This window comes from Suncus etruscus, chromosome 11, assembly GCF_024139225.1.
Source record: "Suncus etruscus isolate mSunEtr1 chromosome 11, mSunEtr1.pri.cur, whole genome shotgun sequence".
Lineage (NCBI taxonomy): Eukaryota > Metazoa > Chordata > Mammalia > Eulipotyphla > Soricidae > Suncus > Suncus etruscus.
The window spans coordinates 73685885-73707350 of NC_064858.1; the positions used below are offsets into that span (position 1 = coordinate 73685885).

Consider the following 21466-nt stretch of genomic DNA (forward strand, 5'->3'; position numbering starts at 1 on the left):
TTCATAATCCTGATCTCCCATATATGATCTTCTGTACCTTCATTGTAATAAAGTCTTACAAGACCACGTTTGTTTTCTGGTTGCAGGCATTGACTTAGAAAACATTGTTTATTACAAAGATGACACACATTATTTTGTTATGACAGCCAAAAAGCAGAGTTTATTGGACAAAGGGGTGATACTACATGTAAGTAATGGATTTCTTTCAAATCTCCTTTAAAGCTCAACTTGTTAATTTGCTAACTGGGGAAATTTTATTATCTGATCAGATTTTCTTGCCAGGGAATGAATACAAGCACCTCACACATCTCCTGGAAAAATACGTACCCTAATGTTTCTTAGTTTAACTTAATCGCTCCTGACAGGCTCGGGGGACTATATGGGATGCCAGGATTCGAACCACCGTCCTTCTGCATGCAAGGCAAATGCCCTACCTCCATGCTATCTCTCTGGCCCCTAATAAGTGTTTTAATATTGAAAACTTGAAGTGTAAACAAGCAGAGGGAATTATTTAAACCCATGTGCTCATAGCTTTACCAATATATTATCAATATTTTTGAGTGGCACCTGCTCCCTTGTCCTTTCACCATACTCTTTCAAAGCAAATTTTAATGACATTTAATGCATAAATACTCAAGATGCATTTAGGTGATTTCATTTGTGGCTGTAGTAAATTCCATATATAACTGATAACTGGTTTACTGGCAGGTATTTGGGGGAAGGGTAATAGAGTGAAGAAATATTGACAAGAACCAGTGGTTGATAATCATGAAAGCCTGAGAATGTTTCTGATTAAAACCAATTAATATGCTTAGCAGAGGTCTCAGGAACAATGCATTAGGATGTGTTTGGAACTCTTGCTAACCTAACAGGGCTTACTGTCTATTCTTGGCAGAGACAATCCAGCTTTTTTTCTCAGATGATAATGTTCCTTCAGATGCAGCATTCCCTGAGATAATCATCTGAATATAAAATCAGAATCATGGGGTTGATAGTTTCTTAAAGAGATTTTCTTGTCTTATTTGGCTTTAGTATGAGAATTATTGTCCTCATGTGACAAGAGGAGTAGGAGAGGCCCCAGATGTGCTGATTTAGGCCTGTACAGTTCCTAGCAGCGACTCATAAAGGAATTTCAGGGTCGTTTTTCTTTGCTGGGTAATTATAAATCAAGTCATTTCTGTCTAAATTATAGTGTTGCCCTATTTGAGAGCAGTGTGAAGGGCAGACTGATGATCACATGCTTGTATTAGTCTCCTTTCATTATGAATTTTGTGTCTCTTGGGCTTTTATGTTGGAGCTAAAGGATAAAGGAGTTTTTATAGATCATTTTGTTCAAAATATATCAGCAAGATTTATTTAGCTGAATGCTTTTTAGAATTGATTTATTGAATAGCTGATGATAGTATATTTTTTTAAGAAATAGCAATTAATCTGTCGGTATGTCTTAGAACTAAGTTAAAATTTAAATTTTCCAAAAGAGGTTGGTCATATGCAAATCAAACGTCCTCCCCGCTGTGCTGTTCCTCTGGCCTTCTTACCTTCTGGATGTATTGCTATTTACTAAACCCATATGAATATTTACTCAGTATTGAATAAATACTTTTTACAGAACTAGCTTAAGTATTTGTGTTTTGGCTTTTAAGATCATGTAGTGGTCACTGAAAGTACTGTCAGGGACACTTGGAACTTGAGGACCTATGTAAGTATACTAAAGAACTAGGTCTGTAAGCCAGGAACCTTGAAAACAGAAAAGGACTATTTATCCATATGTAGAAAACCACTTTTTCCCATCATTATATTTCTTTGTTGGATATCTATAAAATTTATCAGAATCATGCATTATTTTAAAAAACTTTGTTCTATTTTTTGTATATTTTTTCACAACCTCTTTAACTGTTTTGCTCCCACCTTTTCATATCTTTTGGACCCAGAAGCTTGGATTCTTCTGTTGAGCTTCATAAGTTGCGTGTACAGCTGAGTGTTTTCATATGGTACCAGTTGTCAAAAAGTATTTTATTTCCAGAATAGAGTACAGTAATAACATAAATTATAAAGCTGTTTCAGTTTACAAAGCACTATCACAGCTAATTATTTTAGTTGGATTTACACCTGTTATTCTCTTAGGTGGCCAATGGATAGGATTAAAGAAGTAGTCACATGCCCCAAATAAATGGGATGGTTTTCGGAGTGATTTTAGGTAGCCACATCAATGCTCTTATAAAAATGACTTTTCTCTTCTTTTTTGACTTGTTCAAAAGAACATGCTTTCAAACATAATTTCTTATTTTTGCTTTGGGGCCACATCTGATGTCGATCTAGGACTAATTCCAGCTTCTTACTGGGGATTGCTCTCAGAAGTCCTAGCAGATCATGCAGTGCTGGGGATCAAACCTGGGGTTTCCTCTTGAAAACTATGACATTCGTCCTTTGAGCCCTCTTCCTGGTGTGAAACTAGGTCTGTTTTACCTGGGCCCTTTCATATAAAATCTCTTATCTTTTCTGGATATAGGATTATACTGACACAGAGCTCTTGCTTTCCCGAGAGAATGTGGATCAAGAAGCACTGCTGAACTATGCCAGGGAGGCAGCGGACTTCTCCACCCAGCAACAGCTGCCATCCCTGGATTTTGCCATCAATCACTATGGCCAGCCAGATGTGGCCATGTTTGACTTCACTTGTATGTATGCTTCTGAGAATGCTGCTTTAGTGCGGGAGCAGAATGGACACCAGCTGTTAGTTGCTCTAGTTGGGGACAGCCTTCTAGAGGTAAGTACTAAGAATGACAGCACTTGAAAGTTGAGACATTAGTAATTAGGAACACACCAGGCTTTCCTAGGTTGTGCAGGGTAGGTACATCTCTATAAGATTTATTATCTGCAGGCAGAGAAAGACAATAAGCCATGGAGAATCCACTCATCACTGAGAGCAATCCCCAGCAAAACACTGGAAGTAGTCCATGAGCACCATCAAATGTGGTCCCAAGATAAAAACAAACAAACAAACAAACAAGAAATTATGTTTGAAAGAATGTTCTTTTGAACAAGTCAAAAAGAGAGCAGGGCCGGAGCAGTAGCACAGTGGTAGGCACCAGACGGACCCGGGTTTGATCCCTGGCATCCCATATGGTCCTCAAGCCTGCCAGAGAAGTTTCTGATTACAGAGCCAGGAGTAACCCCTGAGCGCCACTGAGTGTGGCCCCAAAACAAAAAAAAGAAGAGAGCAGAAATGGAGAGAAATTCTACAACTTTCATTACCATATGCTAGTTTGTAAAATAGACAAATTAAAAAATTACTTCTTTGTTTATTAGTTTGGTTGTCTTCTTTTTAAACGGTAATTTATTTTCATTCCTTGTTTTATATTTCCTTCATAGCCGTTTTGGCCCATGGGAACAGGAATAGCCCGGGGCTTTCTAGCTGCTATGGACTCTGCTTGGATGGTTCGAAGTTGGTCTCTAGGAGGAAGTCCTCTGGAAGTCCTGGCGGAGAGGTAACTATGTGTCCTTTTGTCAAGAATGCTGTCAATGAAAAGCTAAGATTCTTCAGGCAGAGTCCAGGTCTTTTTCTCTTTTTTTTTTTTAAACTTTTGGATATAGTGAGCATCAAAGAATTTATTAAAAACTATAGGTCTAGGGGTCGGAGAGATAGCATGGAGGTAAGGCGTTTGCAGAAGGATGGTGGTTCGAATCCCAGCATCCCAGATGGTCCCCTGTGCCTACCAGGGGCGATTTCTGAGCATGGAGCCAGAAGTAACCCCTGAGCGCTGCCGGGTGTGACCCCCCCCCAAAAAAAAAAAAAAAACAAACAACTATAGGTTTGGCTGGTCCGATGGCAGTGGTTTATCAGAACTTATTAACGTTAGTATCACAAAAGTTGGTATATAACCCCCCCCACTGCTCAATTTGACTGGCTTAAAAAAAAAAGAAAAAAACTAAAGGTCTGAGAAAATTTTATTAGCAAGACAAGTATCCTGCCTCCATTGTACTTTCTCTTTGGACCCAACAATGATATTTTATAACTCTCACTCCATAACCTCAACTTGAAGGTTTCTGCAATCAATTTCTCTTCTTTATTTTCTTTCCATTGCTTTTCCTTCCAACCTCTTTTTTCCCCTTCCCTTTTTTCCTAATTTTGGGTCATTCCCAGTTCTGAAACTTCAAAGTCTAACCTCATCCTCCCTCCCTCTTACTTGTTTTGGGATTCTTGGGCCACACTGCTAAAGTTTCAAGACTTTTCCCAGCTCTGTGCTCCCTGGATCACTCAAGTAAATGCTCTAGGGACCACAAATGCCTTAACAATTCATTTTAGGGGGCCAGAGAGATAGCACAGTGGTAGGGCGTTTGTCTTATACACAGTCAACCCAGGATGGATGGTGGTTCGAATCCTGGCATTTCATATAGTCCCCTGAGCCTGTCAGGAGTGATTTTTGTGTGCAGAGCCAAGAGTAACCCCTGAGCACCACTGAGTGTGACAAAAAATTGTTAATAGGATCAGAGAGATAGCACAGTGGTTGGACATTTACCTTGCAAGCAACCAAACCAGGATGCATGGTGGTTCAAATCCCAGTATCCCATATGGTCCTCTGTGCCTGCCAGGAGCGATTTCTGAGTACAGAGCCAGAAGTAACCCCTGAGTGCTGCCAGGTGTGACCCAAAAGTCAAAATAAATAAATGACAATTTTTTTTTTTATTTTTGGGCCACACCCGGTAATGCTCAGGGGTTACTCCTGGCTATGTGCTCAGAAGTTGCTCCTGGCTTGGGGGACCATATGGGACACCGGGGGATCGAACCTCGGTCCGTCCAAGGCTAGCGCAGGCAAGGCAGGCACCTTACCTTTAGCACCACCGCCCGGCCCCATTAAATGACAAGTTTTTTATATTAATGTAAACCAAAGTATGTAAGGTGATCTGTGTAAATTAGCAACAGATTATTTTTTCATCTTTCATGTTCTGAAAAAGTTAAATGCCTTATTTCAAGCCACACAATATATAGTTGCCTTTTCAGATAGTGACAGGTTTTTACTCCTGACCTCATAAGTACTAGGTCTTTCCTCTAACCCTTAATCAGTTCAGGGCCTATAGCATCACTGAGAAGCTAAAGCTGTGTAGATATGACCCAAATTTGTCATATCCATCATGACACTAGAAAATGGTCAAAAACAGAGATAGTATAAAAGGAGAGAGATAGTGATAGTATTTCTCACTGCTCTGAGTGTATTATTGTATATTATTACAGGGAAAGTATTTATAGGTTGCTGCCTCAAACCACCCCTGAGAATGTGAGTAAAAATTTCAGCCAATACAGCATTGACCCTGTCACCAGGTATCCAAATATCAATGTCAACTTCCTCCGACCAAGCCAGGTAAGCTTCTAGTCAGTTGTTTATGTATGAGCACATTTTCAGAACTTAGATACCCCTGAAAGTAATACTAAATATGTACACAAGATTTTATGTAAATTTCTGATAATCCTAGTATATATCTTTCTGCATTGACTTAAATGAGAGTATTACATTTCATTTGCTTTAAACCATTAATGCAGAAACTTAAACGTTGTCAAAAATGATAGCATTAATTCATGCCTCCTAATCCATTTTACATGTAGAGAAAGCACACTTACAAAATCACTGAATAGGCAAATGAAAGACCAGATCTTTCTACAAATAAAAAGAATTACTAGTCAGTTTTTTATCTTGCTGCATATTTTCTAATATGTTTATGCTTATCATATTAAGAACAGCCTTTTCAACATAAAATGGTCCCCAATAAGCCACTAATTCTTAGAAAGTAGCTCTTTGACTATGCATAGTTATTTACTTTCTACCAAAAGTTTGCATGCAATGTTAGGCTTTTGCTGATTATGTGTGGTAAGTTCATAAGATATCCTTGAAACCTTATGTTAATGGATAGCATTCTCAAATCATTGTTTGATAGAGTCCCTAATGGCTGAGTAGCTCACTTATTTTTTTTAAAAAAAACTGTAAACCCTGTGTTTTATAAAGTTGTACATAATGCAATTGTCTCAGTGTTCCAGCATCAATTCTACCACCAGTGTGACTTCCTTCCAACCATTGTCCCTGGTTTTCCACCAATATTCTAAGATGGTCCTTTTGGTAGGAATAAAATAATTTATATTTTTTGTTACAACAAAATGGTTAAGTGGAGTTATCACTTATATACCATAATTCAGCAAAAGAAAATTTATGGAGGGGCCAGAGTGATAGGTCTTTTGCCTTACATGTAACCAACCACAACCAACCCAGGTTTAATCCCCAGCACCCCATATGGTCCCTGAGCCTGCCAGGAGCGATTTTTTAGCACAGAGCCAGAAGCAACCCCTAAGTGCTGACCAGCAGGGTGTGACCCAAACCCCCCCCCCCAAAAAAAAAGAAAAGAAAAGAAAAAGAATATTTGTAGAAACTGTTATATTTTATAATGATGTTATTAAAGTCATTGTTGGAGGACTTACTATTTGTTGCTAATTGAGCCTTCTGTATTACTGTTTTGGGTTAGTGAACATCTTTTTTGTTTTGTTTTGTTTTTTGGGGGCCCCACACACACTCAGGGGTTAGTCCTGGCTATGCGCTCAGAAATCACTCCTGGCTTGGGGAACCATATGGGATGCCGGAGGATCTAACCACGGTCCGTCCTAGGATACTATGGGCAAGTCAGATGCCTTAACACTTGCACCTCCACTCCGGCCCCTGATTCTATGCTACTTTCCCATCTGATTTGTTATGCTCCTATTGTACTCTCAGTATTGGAATTTGACATATGTGGCCATGTGCTGTAGGTGCTCCAGAATCTGTAGAACTGGAATGATTCTCTACCCACACCCCCCTCTTTAAGGGTCCAGAAACAGGTGTATCTGTGAGTTTCTTAGTCTTGGCTTTTCTCTTCCAAGAAGTTATGAAACAGCTGTTTATATGGCTGAGGCTGTGGGATATGAATCTTCTTTTTGTGTTGATTTATGTTTTGTTTTTGAACTACACCAGCAGTGCTTAGGGTTTACTCTTGGCTTTTTGCTCAGAGATCACTCCTGATGGACTCATGGGGACCATATGGGGGTACTTGGGTCAGCCACATGCAAGGCAAACACCCTTCCCATTGAACCATTGCTCCATTGCTCCAGCCTCAAAGTAGCTCATTATTGCCACAACTTTTTAAAATTAACCTATACATACTTTTAATATGGAACTCCAACACATTCCAGAAAGAATTTAAAGGGCAGCATTATAAATTCTGGTAGGTAGTGCCAGTACTGCTTGTGGAAGTCACATTTTGCACAGGGTAAACGAATGTTTCTGCCTGCAATATTTCATTTGGATTAGGACATTTGGCCTAAAGCAGGGGTCTCAAACTTAATTTACCTGGGGGCCGCAGGAGACAAAGTCGGGGTGATCCTTGAGTGCAAAGTCAGTAGTAAGCCTTGAACATTGGGAGTGTGACCCAAACAACTAAAACAAAACAAAACAAAAAAAGATTCCTCTAGGGCAGGGCCACAAAATGTTGTACGGAGGGCCGTGAGTTTGAGACTCCTGGCTAAAGTCATGCATCCATCATTTTTGTCACTTTGAATCTTTACGGCTCAATCAGTAGATGGGACTATTGTCTTCAGCCAATTCAGAGACATCTATTTAGATTGTGAACTTCCTTGTCAAGTTTGTTAACCAGTCTTTCAGATCATTCTGTTCTTAAGTTTGGAACTTGTTACTTGATTTTCTTTCTTTATGATTGTATAACTTTCTGCAGGTACGCCATTTATATGATACCGGAGAAACAAATATTCATTTGGAAATGGAAAATCTGGTAAATTCTAGAACTACCCCAAAGCTGACTCGCAATGGTAAGTTCTAGTAATTTTTTTTTAATGTAGGTAATTGGTTTAAGATAATCTACTTACTCAATGAGCTGTTATTTTGCACAATAATGTCTAAACTAGAGGTCATCAACTCAAAGTAACTGCATGTTCCCTATGGGACATTTTATAGTGTCTGAAGATTTGGGGAGGGGGGTCCTGATTAGGAGAGGGTGTTACTGTCATCAAGGGTTCATAAGCTTACTAACAAATAGTCTCCCAAAATACCAGTATTTTTGTAGTTAACAATCTTACTATTAGCCCAAGTCAGTTCCCCCAAATACCAGCTATGTAACATTAGTATAAGGTATTGCAAGTCTAAATCAGATAAGTCAAGAGAAGCTGCCTGTATTCACAAGACAGGGCATTAGGCATTGAGAAACCTTGGCTGCCTGTCTATGGGCACTCAGGAAAATGGGGAAACTAGTAGGGGGCGTGGCATAAATATTATTTGAGACATAACTTCACTAGCATCCTAAAAGCCTCTCTTAAAGATCACTCAGATTTCTTTAAACCCCCTTGTCACAAGCAGTTCTGTATGCTCTAGCAATTCTTTCTTTTTGTTTTGTTTTTTTTTGTTTTTGGGTCACACCCAGCAGCACTCAGGGGTTACTCCTGGCTCTATGCTCAGAAATCGCTCCTGGCAGGCTTGGGGGACCATATGGAATGTCAGGATTCGAACCACTGTCCTTCTGCATGCAAGGCAAATGCACTACCTTCATGCTATCTCTCCGGCCCCTCTAACAATTCCTTATTAACTTAAAAAATTAATAACCACTCTAAAACCAAGCTTTGCTGTTATGTTAGCCCAAGTGCAGTTTTTTTTTTTTTTTTTTTTGGTCACACCCGGCGTTGCTCAGGGGTTACTCCTGGCTGTCTGCTCAGAAATACTCCTGGCAGGCACGGGGGACCATATGGGACACCGGGATTCGAACCAACCACCTTTGGTCCTGGATCGGCTGCTTGCAAGGCAAACGCCACTGTGCTATCTCTCCGGGCCCCCAAGTGCAGTTTTATTAAGAGTTAATATTTTGATGCCAGAGATACCATGGAGGTAAGATATTTGCCTTGCATGCAGGACAGTGGTTTGAATCCCAGCATCCCATATGGTCCCCTGAGCCTGCCAGGAGCGATTTCTGAGCATAGAGCCAGGAGTAACCCCTGAGTGCTGCCGGTGTGACCCAAAAACCAAAGAAAAAAAAAGAGTTAATATTTCAGGCCTCACTTCAGAATACATGAGCTAGAGCAAGGCCAAAACAACAGAAAATGCCAGTCTCTGAGAATTGACCCTGCTGGAGGAACACAGAATCTGAAGATTATGCCCGGCCCTGGGTTGGTAAAGATAAACATGCAGCTTGCCCTGTGCATGTTGTCTGGTACAGTGTGAGAAGTAACAATTATGTCTGTAATTATAATGCCTAACCAAAAAATTTAATGTTAAGTGTCCTGCTCTAGCCCAGAGGGGAGAGACAAGAATAAAGAAACAAGATGCACCCTCACATCTGTGTAATCTGATCTCATTTTGCCAACTCCCGGCACCTATCTTCCTCAGGGACCCAGAGAATTCCCTTAGTGTCTGGATCAAGCAGGCCATGACAGCTGGCACCCAACATGGGGCTCAAACCCATGATCCTGAGATTAAGAGTCTCATGCTCAGGGCTGGAGCAATAACACAGCGGCAGGACATTTGCCTTGCACACTTCCGGTCAATCTGGGACAGATCCAGGTTCGATCCCCAGCATCATATGTCCTCTGAGCCTACCAGGAATGATTTCTGAGCGTAGAGCTAGGAGTAACCCCTGAGCACTGCTGGGTATGACCCACAACAACCACAACAACAAAGAGTCTTATGTGCTACCGACCAGATCAAGCAGGCTGTGACGCACACATCCCGTTCCACTAAAGTTTTGTGCTACCACTTTGCCTTATACAGCAAAAAATAAACAAATAAGAAGGCCATTTCTCTTTTTGTGTGCATTAAGGAGCACCTGCCTAAAGAGTTTTTCTTTTAAAAGGACTGGCATGAATATATCTGAATATAAGATGGAATTGAAAAGGGGCCCTCGTGCCTGAGAGATATAGCACAGCAGTAGGGCATTTGCCTTGCATGCTACTGCTGACCTGACCCAGGAGGGACCTGAGTTGATTCCCTGTACCCATATGGTCCCCCAGCGATTTCTGAGTGCAAAGCCAGGAGTAACTTCTGAGCGCTGTTGGGTGTGGCCCAACAACCAATCAATCAATAAAGTTTAAATTTTTTTAAAAAATAAGAAAGAAAAGGGGCCCGAAAGATAGCACAGCTGGTAGAGCACTAGCTTTGTATGCAACCAACCCAGGTAGATTTCTTTGTCATCTCATATGGGCCAATAGGCACTACCAGGAATGATTCCTGAGTGCAGAGCTAGAAGTAACCCGAGTATTGCTGAATGTGAACCCCCAAAAATCATGTACATACATACACATACATACATACATACATACATACATACATACAAAAAGAAAAATATGGAATTGAAAAGGAAAAAGAAGACCTGAATCTGGAATTGATTCTGAAGCTATATAAGAAAGAAGGCAGGGGCTGGAGAGATAGCATGGAGGTATGGTATTTACCTTGCATGCAGAAAGACGGTGGTTCGAATCCCGGCATCCTGTGTGGTTCCCCAAGCCTGCCAGGAGCGATTTCTGAGCATAGAGCCAGGAGTAACCCCTGAGAGCCGCTGGATGTTTCCCAAAAACCAAAAATAGAAGGTAGTAGAGTATAGTAGTTAGAAGAACCCTGATTTAGGATCCATTTGTGAAATATAGAATTTTGAAAAGGTTATTTGGCATCTCTGATCTTTGGTTTCTTTGTCTATAAAATGAACATAATACCTACTTAACATTAAGATCATGAGGATTTTGTGGTGTAGATACAGTATTCATTATAAGGAATCGTGTACTATCTGGGTAAAGCGTCAGCCATGTGTCATTGCCATTATTTTGTGAAACTTTTTGTTTGTTTGGTTTTTGGCCACACCCGACTGTGCTCAGGTTTCGAACTCAGAAATCACTCCTGGAAGACTGAGGACCATATGGAATGCCGGGGATCTAACCTGGGTCTGATGCATGCAAGGCAAACGCCCCACTATACTGTTGCTCTATGTAAGAAAGACTATTAAGGAGCCAGAATTAAGAGACTTTGGCAATTAAGAGACTTGTGGCCAAAAATACCCACAAGAAAGGTATTTGGAGGCAGTGCCATCAATCTATACAAAGAAATGAGGGTATTTTTTATTTTGAACAATTTGGAATTGTTTTGTTACTTGATATGTATCTTTGTTCATTATTACTATTTTATATTTTCCATTTAATTTAATTTTTTGTTGCTACTTTAAAATTTTTATTTTTTGGAGGGCCATACATTGTGGTGCTCAAGGCTTACTTCTGACACTTGCTATGTGCAAGGCAAGCACCTTACCTGCTCTCTACTTTATAAAACCTAAAATGTTGTATTTGTTCACTCAAGATTTGCAGATAAACAGGTTAGTGTAGTGTAATCTAACATAGGATGAGCCAAGATCACAGAGGAGCTGGTGACAGAAATGTAAGTGGAGCTTGGAGATCATGATTTTTGTGATAGACAAACTTTTTTTTTTTTTTTTGGTTCCCCGATGTTCATAAATCTCTAAATGAATTAGTACAGGACTAAGGAAACAGACTTCTTGACCAGTTTCTCTGAATGCTCTATATCAAAGTTGTTCTTTTTGAGAAGTTGGGAGTTTGGGTCACTCCTGGCAGTGTTGGAAGGCCATGGGTCAGCTGCATACAAGTCAAACACATTGCCCCTATAGTATCTCTCCAGCCCTCAAAGTTCTTCCAATGCAAGAGAGATAGTACAGGGGTTAAGGTGCTTGACTTGAATGTAGCCAACCCTGATATCAAATATTCCTAATACATATACATACACTATACATGCATATATATACATATATTATTACAGATACTTATATCAATATATATATGATATCTGTTTCCTTATATCACATATATTTTATTGAGCACTGTGGAGTTTACCTCAAACCACCCCACCCCCCAAGAAATAGAAAAGAAGAACATAGGGGCATTTTTGGGTGGGTTTTTTGTTGTTGTTGTTCTGTAAGATGGGCAGCTGCTCTCCCAAAGAGTATCCATGGGCTCCTGGGCTACTCCCAGCAGTACATAGCCTGAATTACCAATGGAGGACCTAGCAGTACAGGTGGGCCATCAAGGTTATATCTAGTGGTATTTAGAGGACCATGTGATGGTCTTAGACTAGCTCCCACCCATCTCCTAAATGCATTTGTTGTTGTTGTCTTTGGGCCACATCCAGCAGTGTTCAGGGGTTACTCCAGGGTCTGCACTCAGGAATTATTCCTGGCAGGCTTAAAGGACCATACGGGATGCCAGGGATCCAACCCAGGTCAGCCATGTGCAAGGCAAATACTGTATCTGCTTTGCTATCGATACAAACCCCACCCCACCCCACCCCCCGCATTTTTAAAAGATTATTCAGGGCCCGGAGCAATAGTACAGTAATAAGGCATTTGCCTTGCACATGGCTAACACAGGACGAACCCTGGTTCAAATCCTGGTATGCTATATGGTCCCCCAAGCCTACTAGGATCGACCTCTGAGCACAAAAGCCAGGAGTAACTCCTGAGCGCCACCGGTGTGACCCAAAAACAAAAACAAATATTATTCATGTTTTAGAATGCACTGGAAGATATATCTAGGTATCTGTATTTGCATGTTCAGTTTTTCAGTGTGTAGTCATTTGTGGTTCAATGTGTCAACAAAGGCATTTTTCAGCTATGGGGTCCTTTTCTTTGCCTATATTATACCACAGTTTCTTATTTGTTTATTACTTTGGGAAATGTAAGAGCAAGCTTTGTTTGTTATTTATTTATTTGGGGATGGTGAGGTGGGGTTGGCCCATCTACATCCAATGATGCTCTGGGTTTACTTTCGGCTCTGTATCATTGATCATTCCTAGTGGGCTCAGGGGACCAGATAGGAAACAGAGAGTTGAAACCAGATCTGTCTTCCATATGCAAAACATATACTCTGTTTTTCTGATCCCATATTTGCTATTGATTTTATGTGCTACTAGTAGAGTGAACTATTTTCTAATCTAATACTCCCAGTGTAACTTTGAAGAGAAAGAACCTCTTAAGCCTATTGACAAGCAATATCTTAAGGGATATCTTAGATCACTACAAGAAAGGGTAACAGATAAGTAGATGATGCTCTTCTGTCTAAACTAGTACTGCAGGACATTGTGCACATAGGAACAGGGCACATTACCCCTGGGGTGACTTAACCATTCTATTATAGGGGTACACACTGACCTCGAAGTCTAGATGAAGTGATGTCTAATTTACCTAAAATTCTAATCAAGATACTAGTTGCATTTTGTGTGATTTTGAAAATCAGTGGCAATTTTGATCTAATCTTGAGAAGTTTTCCGGCCACATATATATACTTCAGGAAGGATTCTAGGACTCAGGAGGTAATACAGTGGTTATGATACAGTAGAAGTGGAAAGATGGAGTGTTAGGAGAACTAGTTAATCATTTGGTCATTTTAAATCTTGTCCACTGAAAAGTTACCCAGAAAAAATAGATAATGGGGGGGCCAGAGCGATAGCACAGTGGTAAAGCATTTGCCTTGCACATGTCTGATCCAGGACAGACCTGGATTCAATCCCCAGCATCCCATATGGTTCCCTGAGAGCTGCTGGGTGTGGCCCCAAAACAAAACAAAGCAAAAAATAGATAATAGAATGGCTAGAAATAGATAACAGCAACAAATAAAAAGAAGTACCAGGGGGCCGGAGCAATGGCGCAAGTGGTAGGGCATTTGCCTTGCACATACTAACCTAAGATGGACCTCGGTTCAATCCTCCCAGTGTCCCATATGGTCTCCCAAACCAAGAGTGATTTCTGAGCGCATAGCCAGGAGAAACCCCTGAGCATCACTGGTTGTGGCCCAAAGCAAAAAATAAAAAAGCCCCAGGCCGTGCAACTTGCACTTTACCCCTTCACCTATGCACTGATGACAGGACAGCAGGAATCTTAACTACATGCATGTGGCCATAGCCGGAGACTAAGATAAGCCAAGGAGCAGAGTGATAGTAGAGCAGGTACTGTTCCTAGTACTGCAGGTACTATTGACAGGTATTGATTACCTTGTACACAGCCACCCCCTTCTGGTCCCCTGAACATTGGTGGGGGGATTAGGGACCAAAGTAACAGAGAGCCATTTTGAGAAGGGGAAGAGAGAAGGAAAGAGAGAGAAGAGAGAGGCGTGAAGATAACAGGGATCCATTTTTAAGAGAGAGAAGCCAAGATAACAAGGAACCACTAGAGTACAGTCCTAGGGAGGCCCACAAACACAACACAAAGTAGCAAGCCCCAGCAACATGACACAAATGATAGGGTTCCACTACAGATTACAGATCAGGAACATGTACGTTGGGTAGAGGAGATGGTGTGGGGGAAAGCCAATAATAGGTATTTTTTAATTTAAAATTTATTCTTTTTTTCTTTTTTTCTTTTTTTTTTGTGGTCATTTTAGAATCCGTAGCTCGTTCAAGCAAACTCCTGGGTTGGTGCCAAAGGCAGACAGATGGCTATGCAGGGGTAAATGTGACAGATCTCACCATGTCTTGGAAAAGTGGCCTGGCCCTGTGTGCAATTATCCACAGATACCGCCCTGATCTGATGTAAGTCAAATCCACACTTTGTATTTTATTTTGTAATGAAAAGGCATCTCATAGCTCTCCATTAGCTAAGTTTTGTACTTTTTCTTTATAAGTGATTTATAAGATATTTTGTTTACAAGTCAGTGAATAATTTTGATTTAATTATATTTAAACCATTATGTGATGCTACCCAAGAATCATTAGCTTTGTTTTTTAGATCACATTATTTAGATGGCCCAAAAACTGGTTTTAACACCTATCTGGGCCTTTTAGATTCACACAAAGGAAAACTGTGTATTGGCCTCACTGTGAACTTTTCATTATAGCCTGCTATCTCTCAAATACAGTTGGTCACAAGAAAAATCTGGCCAGAACATTTCGCTGGCAAATATGTGCATACTGACAAAACAAAACAAAAGCAATGAATGTTTTTCTATTTTGTTTTATCTCTTTATTAAGAACTGCACTTTTTTGCAGATGTGCTCTAATCTCAAGTCCATGTAACTCAGTTGTCCTTATTCACCTATACTAGTGACTTCTTTCAGACACTCTTCACTAACCTGAAAATAGAATTAATATTTTAGGATGGCTCCAGGACATTCCTCCCATAGACATTTGTGTTACTATGGAAACCAAACAAAAAGATTCAGGAACAAAAACACTTTGAATTATTTTGGCTCCTGTCCTCTTATTGTTGAGGCTACTTAAGAGCTCAATATTTTGTGCTTGTTTTGTTTTAATGATTGTTGACGAATCTTAAGAGGCATAGTTTATTATTTATATTAGGTTGTAAGTTAATGAGACAAGAGATTGTAACAAAAACAGCCTGTGGGTTAGAAGAAGGGGGATTTCAGATTTGCTTGGATAAAGGTAAGTGACCGTTATTGCATTGGAATTGATCAATAAATATAAAAAGGCTAAACCCCACTGGCTTACTGTAATGTTTTGTTGTTCTGTAATTTGTTTAATATAGGGGAACTCTCCCAACAGTATGCAGCCTAGCAAATCCTCAGACCTGGCAGTGTTTAGGGGCCATGAAGGCTACACCAGGCAATGTTTGGGGAACCATGTGGTACTAGGGATTAAGCTCTGGGTCTCAGACATGTAGGGCATGTATGTACTTTATTGCTTGAGCATATCCCAGCCCCTTCTTTATTGGTTGGTTGGTTTATTTTGTTTTGTCTTGGGGCCACACCCAGTGACGCTCAGGGGTTACTCCTGGCTATGCGCTCAGAAATCACTCCTGGCTGCGTAACCAGATGGGAAGCCGGTCCGTCCTAAGTTAGCACTTGCAAGGCAGATGCCCTACCACTTGCGCCACTGTTCTGGCCCCTCTTCATTGTTTTTTTTTTTTTTTGTTTTTGTTTTTTTATGACAATGCAATTTAATACTTGTCTATTTTTAAATTTTATCAAATATTTCTCTTACTATAAAGGAATTTTTACATTTCATCCTATATTAGCAATTTCCGTTAATTTCCTTTTTTAAAAAATAGTATCTTTAAGCATCATGATTACAAACATGGTTGTCATTGGGTTTCAGTCATAAAAAAAAAAAAAAACCCTTCACCAGTGCAACCTTCCCATCACCAATTCCCCCCATGCTGTCCCATAGGTGACATTGTCTAGGGTCTTTCAGGTAGGTGGTAGAAGAGGAAAGAAAGGAAACAACTTGAAACATTTATATATGTGTGTGTGTATGTGTTACAGGGAGAAGTGATGAAACTGTGTGTGTGTGTGTGTGTGTGTTTCAGGGGAAGTGTGTGTGTGTGTGTGTGTGTGTGTGTGTGTTTCAGGGGGAAATGTTGGCCCATAACCTGGTGATCCTCAAGGCAGTTACTGGTCCTTTTCTGAGGAGCTTTATACTCCTGTACTCTCTCTCCAGCCCTCAAGGAAATGTTTTAAAAGAAGCTTTAGAATCTTTTCCAATAGGAAGGCAAGGGAGAAAATTAAAAAGAAGTAAATAAGACAGGTAAGGTGGATGGAACACATATCTGTTAGTAAGACACTAACCTGTTCAGGAGATATGCCCTCCATTCTCCTTCTCAATCTTTCCCTTCCCCTCTCCTCACTTCTCTTTCCTTCCCCTTTCCTCCCCTTTCCCTAGGAAATTTTTTTTTACAGAACACCAAGCAGTGAGTAGGTAATTTGACACTGTTTAGATTGCAATGACTTCTTCACTCAGAGTGAGGCCTCCATCATTCGATGGTCTTATACTACAAAGAAAATGAATGTTAAAGAACCAAAAAACTATAGATAGGTAATATAGTGGCTAAAATGCTTTCTTTGCATGTGGCCAACCCAGATTTAGTCCCAACATCCTGTATAGTTCCCTGAGTCAACCAGAAGTGATTCCTGAGTGCAGAGCCCAGAGGTAACTTCTGAGCACCGCTGAATGTGTCCCCCCAGATAAAAGAACAAAAAACTGCCATGGAGTCAGTAGTTCAGCATAAATAAGTCCTCTGTACTCAATTTGAAATCACCTAAAGAATAATCTTTACTTGATAGACTGAAAAAAGTTTGAAACACAGTTCATGTGGACACTTAGACTCAAGAAAGGTAGCAGTAGTTGGGGCTGGGGCAATGCCATAGGGCCTTTGCCTTGCATGCTGCTGACCTGGGATGGACCCAGGTTCAATCCTCGGCATCCCATATGGTCCACCAAGCCTTCCAAGACCAATATTTGAGCACAGAGCCAGGAGTAACGTCTGAGCACTGCTGGGTGTGGGCCCCCCTCAAAAAAAAATTCAGCAGTAAGGGGGCCAGAGAGATAGCATGGAGGTAGGGTGTTTGCTTTGCATGCAGAAGAAAGGTGGTTCCAATCCTGGCATCTTATATGGTCCCCCGAGTCTGCCAGGAGCAATTTCTGAGTGTAGAGCCAGGAGTAATCTCTGAGCGCTGCTGGGTGTGACCCCAAAAAGCAAAAATAAAAACAAAAAAAATTAGCAGTAGAAGAATATAATTTTTATATTCCCCAGTAGAAAATATTTTTAAGGAAAACTTTGGAATTTCCCTTGTTAGTAGAATCCTAAGTAGGATTTGCCACATCTTATTTTCCATCAGCAGTATTTTCAGTTCAAAGGGCACATAGGCCAATAGTTGCAGGCCTCTACAATCAGACTTCTGTCATTGTTGAACTGTAATTTAATATACATGGTCATTTACAAGAGAAAACACAATTCCTGCTTCTGAGATTATTTTAGAATTTTGTTTTTGAACTTATATTTGAAGTGTGTGGGTTCTGGTCACACTGAGTGGTTACTTCTGACTCTGTGATTAGGGGTTCATCTCTGGTGATGCTCAAGGAAACATATGTGATGCTGGGAATTGACTTGGGGTAGGCCACATGCAAGGCAAGCATCTTTTTTTTTTTTTTTTTTTTTTTTTTTTGGGCCACATCCGGCGGTACTCAGGGGTTACTCCTGGCTGTCTGCTCAGAAATAGCTCCTGGCAGGCACGGGGGACCATATGGGACACCGGGATTCGAACCAACCACCTTTGGTCCTGGATCGGCTGCTTCCAAGGCAAACGCCACTGTGCCATCTCTCCGGGCCCTTGCAAGGCAAGCATCTTACCCCCTGTGCTATTTCTCTGGTTTCTCAAGCTTACATTTTTTTATTTATTTTTTTTTTTTTTTTTGTGGTTTTTGGGTCACACCCGGCAGTGCTCAGGGGTTATTCCTGGCTCCAGGCTCAGAAATTGCTCCTGGCAGGCACGGGAGGACCATATATGGGACGCCGGGATTCGAACCGATGACCTCCTGCATGAGAGGCAAACGCCTTACCTCCATGCTATCTCTCCGGCCCCTCAAGCTTACATTTTAATTTTAAAAATAAGTTTTGAGGCCAGAGCAGTAGCACAATGGTAAGGTGTTTTGTTTGCCTTGCACACAGCCAACACAGGGCAGACCCTGGCTCAAATCCTGGCATCCCATATGGTGCCCTGAGCCTGCCTGGAGCGACTTCTGAGCAAAAAGCCAGGAGTAACCCCTGAACACCTGCAGGGTGTGACCCCAAACAAACAAAAACGATAAATTTTCAAGTTTTTCCATTTTCTTTATTGTGTAGATCTTTTAATCACTTCTCTTCTTGAGCATAATTTCTTTCTTTCTTTTCTTTTTTTCCCTCCTCCCCCTCCCTCCCTCCCCTCCCCTCCTCCTCCCTCTTCCCCCTCTCTCCCTCCCTCCCTCCCTCCCTCCCTCCCTCCCTCCCTCCCTCCCTCCCTCCCTCCCTCCCTCCCTCCCTCCCTCCTTCCTTCCTTCCTTCCTTCCTTCCTTCCTTCCTTCCTTCCTTCCTTCCTTCCTTCCTTCCTTCCTTCCTTCCTTCCTTCCTTCCTTCCTTCCTTCCTTCCTTCCTTCCCTTTCTTAGTGAAAGGAAGGGGACTGAAATGGAGGTAAACAGATTGGCTTTTAGATTTCAGGGAAGTATGACTCCTAGATTTTTTCTTACAGACCAAGAAATGTTCATTCCTGATGTTGTGTTTTCTGATTTGGAGACAAGCAATCCATCTTGATATATTTTCCTCGTCATTTTTTCAGAGATTTTGATTCTTTGGATGAGCAAAATGTGGAGACCAATAACCAGCTGGCCTTTGATACTGCAGAAAAGGAACTGGGCATTTCTCCCATAATGACAGGCAAAGAAATGGCCTCTGTGGGTGAGCCTGACAAGCTGTCCATGGTGATGTACCTGACTCAGTTCTATGAGATGTTCAAAGACTCCCTTCCCTCCAGCGGTAAGAGCCACAGACACAGTTTGCAAGGCTGGGCCTCTCCACCTCTACATAGGAATACAACTGATAATATCAGATTTACCTCTGTTTTCTCCCCCACTCCCACCTCTACAGCCCTGTGGTGTTGGGCATGGAAGACAAGGCTTCCTTACACAAGAGAGATATGTATTCTACCACTGAGCCACATCTCCTGCCCTGATCTTATCTCATTGTTTTCTCAGTAATTCATTCCTTTCTGGTATCTCTTTATTCTCTTACTATTTAGTGGTTCCCCAGAACCTTTCCTTGGCCCTTAGTCTAATGTTTCTTTAGTCTGTCTTTGTGCTACAAAAATATAGATGGGGGCCCGGAGAGATAGCACAGCGGTGTTTGCCTTGCAAGCGGCGGATCCAGGACCAAAGGTGGTTGGTTCAAATCCCGGTGTCCCATATGGTCCCCTGTGCCTGCCAGGAGCTATTTCTGAGCAGACAGCCAGGAGTAACCCCTGACCACCGTTGGGTGTGACCCAAAAACCAAAAAAAAAATTTTTTACATATATATATATATAGGCCTGGAGAGGTGATTCAGCAGGCTAAGTGCACAGTTTGCTTGCAGATGGCATAGGTTCAGTTTCAAGGCCTAGATGGTCCCATAGCAGATCGGAGTGTTTATCATGATATCTGACCTGGGTTTATATTTAAGTTACTCTATTTTACCTTAAGTAAGTTATAAGATTTCCTGTGCCTTAGCTTTCCAATCTGCAAAAATTTGCGGATAGGTTGTAATATGTTGTAAGAAGTTCAAATTGGAGGCTGGAGAGAAAGCACAGCGGTAAGGTGTTTGCCTTTCTCGTGACCAACAAGACGAACCCTGGTTCAATTCCTGGCACCACATATAGTCCCCCAAGCCTGCCAGGAGTGATTTCTGAGTGCAGAGCCAGAAGTATCCCCTGAGCGCCACTGGGTGTGACCCCCCCCAAAAAAAAAAAAACAAAACAAAAAAGTTCTATATGTATAGATATATAAGTGTTAAAAAAAGATATTACTAGATAACATTTCTATCTTTAAAAGGGCATGTATAGATAGGTTGTGACATGCTAAAAAGAATGGCAACAGAAGCAATAAGTTGCTAGCAAGGAATTATTTTACTTCTCATTGCTAGTGCAATGAGCAACTAGTGTTGCTCAGGGGTACCATGCCCTGCTAGGGATTGAGCCAAGTAGGCCATATGCAAGGCAAGTGCCTTAACCTCTGTGCTGTATATCTCTTTAGTCCTTAGATATATAGAATTTACATTGTTTTTTGTTTTTGGGTCACACCCAGCTGCACTCAAGGGTACTCCTGGCTCTTCACTTAGAAATCGCTCCTGGCAGGCACAGGGGACCCTATGGGATGCCAGGATTCGAACCACCATTTGTCCTGAATTAGCTGTTTGCAAGGCAAACACCCTACCTCTGTGCTATCTCTCCAGACCTAGAATATTCAGGGTAGATCTGAGTGCAGCTGATATATACAGTATCTCTTTGTGTTCAAACCAGCCTTCAGATTTTTTCTTTAACTTGAGATTTTTATCACTCAGATAAGGTGTGACAATATAAAAATCATAGGCAGATACCAATTTTAGGAAGACAAGTGTTTTTGTAATTGAATTAAATTAAAAAATAAAGCTCAGACCAGAGAGATAGCATCGTGTGGTAGGGCATTTGCCTTGCACACGACCGACCCAGGACAGACCCTAGTTTGATTCCCTGCATCCCATATGTCCCCCGAGCCTGCCAGGAGTGATTTCTGAATGCAGAACCAGGAGTAACCCCTGAGCGCTGCCAAGTGTGGGGAGGGAGGGAGGGAGGGAGGGAGGGAGGGAGGGAGGGAGGGAGGGAGGGAGGGACGGAGGGAGGGGAAGGGAGGGAGGAAGAGGGAGGGAGAGAAAGGGAGGGAAGGAAGGAAGGAAGGAAGGAAGGAAGGAAGGAAGGAAGGAAGGAAGGGAGGAAGAGAGAGAGGGAGGGAGGGAGAGAGGGAGGGAGGGAGAGAGAGGGAGGGAGGGAGGGAAGGAGGGAGGGAGGGAAGAAATGAAGCTAATTTGTTTTTGTGGATGGAAAAGAAGAGGTTCCATACCTAAGGATGTATTTTCTTTGTGGGGTTTCCTACTGACATCTTTATGCTTTTGTTGGAGCCAATGAAC

General features: G+C 41.5%; 2 protein-coding genes across 2 annotated transcripts in view; one reads left to right on the top strand and one right to left on the bottom strand.

Moving 5' to 3' along the window:
• BCL2L13 (BCL2 like 13) overlaps nt 1–21466 on the bottom strand; it is a 1170396-nt gene that overhangs the window by 911867 nt on the left and 237063 nt on the right. The window lies entirely within an intron of this gene.
• MICAL3 (microtubule associated monooxygenase, calponin and LIM domain containing 3) overlaps nt 1–21466 on the top strand; it is a 251291-nt gene that overhangs the window by 99075 nt on the left and 130750 nt on the right. The window contains exons 7-13 of the mRNA XM_049783345.1: nt 87–187; nt 2510–2767; nt 3373–3488; nt 5234–5360; nt 7750–7843; nt 14450–14597; nt 19113–19309. Of these exons, the coding sequence (XP_049639302.1) occupies nt 87–187; nt 2510–2767; nt 3373–3488; nt 5234–5360; nt 7750–7843; nt 14450–14597; nt 19113–19309 (1041 nt within the window). The remainder of the gene's footprint in view (nt 1–86; nt 188–2509; nt 2768–3372; nt 3489–5233; nt 5361–7749; nt 7844–14449; nt 14598–19112; nt 19310–21466) is intronic.